This window comes from Musa acuminata, chromosome BXJ3-6 (assembly GCF_036884655.1).
Source record: "Musa acuminata AAA Group cultivar baxijiao chromosome BXJ3-6, Cavendish_Baxijiao_AAA, whole genome shotgun sequence".
In the NCBI taxonomy this organism is placed as follows: Eukaryota; Viridiplantae; Streptophyta; class Magnoliopsida; order Zingiberales; family Musaceae; genus Musa; species Musa acuminata.
Genome location: NC_088354.1, coordinates 31,777,663 through 31,782,500, shown reverse-complemented (window position 1 = coordinate 31,782,500; position 4,838 = coordinate 31,777,663). Strand labels below are relative to the sequence as shown.

The 4,838-nt window shown below is 38.0% G+C and overlaps 1 protein-coding gene across 1 annotated transcript; it reads left to right on the top strand.

Moving 5' to 3' along the window:
• Positions 1–2,533: 2,533 nt before the first annotated feature.
• LOC135640167 (lecithin-cholesterol acyltransferase-like 1) lies at positions 2,534–4,408 on the top strand. The gene is made up of 2 exons (XM_065154357.1): positions 2,534–2,924; positions 3,386–4,408. The coding sequence occupies exons 1-2, from the start codon at positions 2,611–2,613 to the stop codon at positions 4,275–4,277; spliced, it is 1,206 nt and encodes a 401-aa protein (XP_065010429.1). The 5' UTR covers positions 2,534–2,610; the 3' UTR covers positions 4,278–4,408.
• Positions 4,409–4,838: the final 430 nt, after the last annotated feature.

The window sequence follows — 4,838 nt, the reverse complement described above, 5'->3', positions numbered from 1 at the left end:
CGGTCTTTAGGATATTAGATGGATGATGAACTATAGATATACAATAATTGATGACAAATATGATCCAAAGGATTGGATTCCCCTATATTATCTGGGGACAACGACGTAGTGGCCTAATACGTCTGTAGTCGATGAGTTGAGTGAACTATTATGAAAATAATTCACTGAGCCAAAAGGAGTTCTAACAGGTATGACTAATGACCAGCTTAATATTGGGCCTAGAGGGTCACACACATATGATAGGCATTACGCCGAATAGAGGTTCGGATATGAGATATCCACCGGAGCCTATATCTTATTGGATATCTAATAAGCCCTTAAATTATTGGATTCTATAGATGAGATCCAATAAGAGCCAATGAGTGATTATTGGATAGAGATCCACTAATTTAAGAGACTTGGCTAGTTGGATAAAGATCCAATACCTAATAGGGTAAGATCCATCTGAGTTAAGTTGATAGGAGGCCTCTATAGATAGGAGAGAACCAAAGGCTCATAGGTTAGAGGCTTCTTGGTTGTCATCTCTTATTCTTCTCTTCCCTTCGCCTCTTGAGAGAGCAGGTGTGGAGATTTAGGCAGCGATTTGAGTAGTGTCATCGTAGCCCTTCTATGTTGATCACCGCTAAAGAAGAGGGCGCTTGACCACCTTCATCATCTCCTACAAATCTGCAAGGATTTAAGGATATACGATCTCCCTAGGTAAAACATAACTATCTCACACGTGGATTTAAGTTTCGTAGGTTTTTTCGCACCAATCTTCGCACGACGACGAACATCTTTTTGAAAAATTTGAGATTTTTATTTTCTATTTTTCCACTGCGCATGTGATGTCGCCTCTAGATTTCCCTACAATATGTTATATTTTAAAAAATGTATGTGTTATTTTAAACACAAATAAAATATAAGGGCTTAAGTGGTTCATGATCAAAACTATAAAGGCTAAAATTAATCTTTTTAAAAAAACTTAATTATATATCATTATATTAATAATTTATTATGAGTCAGTATATCCCGTAAGTATATTTTCAACGTCTATTGATAGAAGGAACTTATATGCTATATTTTTTAAAATATATAAGTTATTTTAGACACGAATAAATAATAAGGACTTAAGTGAGTTAAAATAAACCTTAACCCCCACCCCCCACACACACACACACACACACACACACACATACATATATATATATATATATATATATATATATATATATATAACACTATTTTTTTTTTAGTAATGTAATTTTGGTTAGTTATAACTATCTCATTTTTGAAGTATTTATGTAATGCAAAAAACCTCTCAGCACAAAAACCTTCACCGCATAAGATGGATGAAATTAGATAATTATCAAGTTTTAGTTACAAGATCTTCTAAAAACGGTGACATTGTTCCATGCTCGAGCATTTCTTATCCGTAATGTATTTAATTTATTACCGTGATGACCCTCCTTATAGAAGATGGGCAAAATTGGACACCAATTGGTGAAGTTTTGATCGGTTACAAGGTTTTCTTTTTGGGAAATAACAATACCTCACTTGTAAGAAAGTTTATCGATAGATCAAAGTCAGCACTAAATGGTCCTTAATTTTGTTCAAGGATGATCTTCTTAAAAAAAAAGATCATTTGGGTCATAAGTAAGTACTCAAGATTGAAATATTTATACTATTTCTGAAAAACCTTGTAATTTGATCAAAAACTACACTGACCGATATCCAATTTTGTCCAATCTCGTGCATCTTTTGCCGGAATATATTTGGGCAAACAATTCAAGAATGGGGATAGTTACTCTGGTTCAATAAAATCTAATAAATGCCCCTTAGTCAATCCACCACCGTTTGAGTCTAGAAATCAACTTAGCTTTCTTTTTATTCATTTTCTGGAGTATATTGGTTCATCGAGATAAAAATATCGCTTTGCATGAATAATATGAAGTGGGACGTGATTTAGAAAAATAAAAAACTAAAAGCTTTTTTTTATGAAAAAAAGATTGTTTGATCGACCACACAAGACTTTGACAAGGAAAAAATATTAATAAGCCAATCTCAAAATATTGAATACGTGCACTTAGGCATCTTTGACTATATTTCACTTAAAGTGGACAATGACACTTTGGAACCGAGTTCCACAACATGAATTGCTTTGAGTTCCTCTTCCTTCCTTTTTATCTTATCAGATGGGGTCAGCATTGATGTCTGATTGATGAACAAGTAATTACGAAGCATATCAGCACTTTTCTTTTCTTTTTTTTAATAATTATTTGAGTGCTTACTTTTTTTTTTTTTTGTTAAATGGAGAACCACATATATTTGGTTGTAAAATTAGAAGGTTGCAAGAATCGCCATCAAAAAAATATTGTAACATAATTAAAAAACAATAGAGGATAAGAAAAGAGAGAGAGAAATTGAGGTGGATGCCTGATGGTCAAATTAAGGATATATTCAGAATTATGTTAGGCAAATCTGATATTTTCCTTTTTTTTAATATATTTACTGTTAAACGGATTTACAAGAAAAAAAAAAAGCAAGGAAAAGATGATTCGACGACAATAAGAGCAGCGGAGCAACGGAACATTCCTCCCGTGGCTCACCGACACTCACCGTCTCCTCCTCATGGCGGCCGGTCATGAGCTCCACCCCCTCGTTTTGGTCCCCGGCCTGAGCGGAAACCAGCTCGAGGCCCGGCTGACGGAGGAGTACCGCCCGCCCCTGCCCGCCCTCCAAGCTCCGCAAGCCGCTGGCTGGTTCAGGATCTGGATGGACCGCTCCCTCCTCCTGGATTCCGCCGCCCAGCGATGCTTCGCCTACCAGCTGAGCCTCTTCTACGACCCCGACGCCGACGACTTCCGCAACGTGCCCGGCGTCGACACCCGCGTCCCCTTCTTCGGCTCCACGGAGGGGTTACGATTCCTCGATCCCGACCGCAAGTAAGCAAAAGTCCTCCCTCCTTCATCCTTCTTTCTTTCAAGGTTTGGGCCACTGATTGATCTACAGGATCATGTAGTCCTCTGTTTTATTTCTTTTCTTCTTCATCTTCTTTTTGCACTGTTTCTATTTTACATTTGGGATCTGTAAACATGGTGCTATATTTTTCCTTTGATTTCAAGTAAGAAAATGACCATAATAATCAATAAAATTGACAATTTCTATTAGATTTTTTACATATGTTACTCTTTCGAACTTTTTGGCCTCCAGCCAAATTATCCTAGCCTGGCACAAGGTTGACCAAATAAACTGTGCCCTTCCTGACCAAGAAATGAAGCACCGGTTGCAAATCATCCAAATATATTCTGTAATTGCAGATGCATTCTGAATGAGTTGTCTGATCTACTTTAGGATCATAATTTTGCATGATAAGCCAAGTCTTTTAACTATGACAAGTTTCCAGGGATTCTTCTATTTGCATGGATACCCTGGTGAAGTCCTTGGAAGAAATTGGGTACCAAGACAGCCTCAACCTTTTCGGAGCACCTTACGATTTCCGATACAGCCTCGCCGGCGGAGGTCATCCATCAAAGGTGGCTACTCAATACCTTCAAGATCTTAGAGAGCTAGTTGAGCAGGCCAGCAAGATGAACGGAGACAAACCTGTGATCATTTTAACACACAGCTATGGTGGATTGCTCACCCTTCATCTCCTTAATCGCAATCCTTCATGGTGGCGCCGAAAGTTCATCAAGCACTTCATAGCACTGTCCGCACCGTGGGGAGGCATCGTTGCGGAAATGTTCACGTTCATCAGTGGAGATACACTAGGGATGCCTTTGGTGGACCCCTTAATAATAAGAGAACAATTCAGGAGAACAGAAAGCAACCTTTGGCTTCTGCCTTTCCCTAAAACATTTGGAAACAGACCACTCGTCGTTACGAGAGAAAGGAACTACTCAGCAACCAACATGGCGGAATTCCTGCAAGCAATTGGGTTCGAAGAGGGCGTAAAACCTTATGTATCTCGTATATTGCCGTTGCTAGAGGAGATGGCGGCGCCGGGAGTTCCAGTGACTTGCATTATAGGGGTTGGGGTGGACACTCCTGAAACATTTCTCTACAATGGTGAAGGAAAGTTTGACGACCCTCCTGAGGTGGTTTCTGGTGATGGGGATGGGTTGGTGAATCTGGCTAGCTTATTGGCACTTGAATCAGAGTGGTCTGATGCTCCAGAACAAGAGCTCAAAGTCATCAAAATCCCAAATGCTACTCATGCCGGCATTCTCACCCAAGAATTTGCAGTAACAGAAATAATAAGACGAGTGTTGGATGTCAACTCTGTGCCTGCATGAATTGTTTCCTTGTTGACGGATAACAAATATTTGTGCTTCTACAATTTATTGCCATTGGTTGGTAACATATATCATTACATTCCGTCATTTTTTAATGAAAGCTTCAAGTTTGGAAACTCTTAGAAAAATTATTCCAAGTGTTAAACTTGAATAATGCATTCAACTATCTTTATTTCTATCAATTACATGAACTGTTAATGTTTTAGTTAGAGTAACTTTTGATTGTTCAGGCAATGTTCATCATCCAACCATAACTTGGCACATGTACATCAACCAACAAAAATAGGCTTATGAGATGGACATCATAAATCATAAAAGAATATATTCTACAAATTATGAATGATAAGAAATCATAAACCTTATTATCATCTCGAAATTCGTGTTGTAGGACGATTCCTACTATGCATGATTTAAAGCCGAATCAAATCAAGTCGTCTCTATAATATAGATCGATGATCGTTTTTGTAACTAACAATAAATAAACCACTCATAACAACTATTTCCACAAACTCTAAACTCAAAATAGGGACAGATTGCTTTATTTCCACAAACTCTACACTC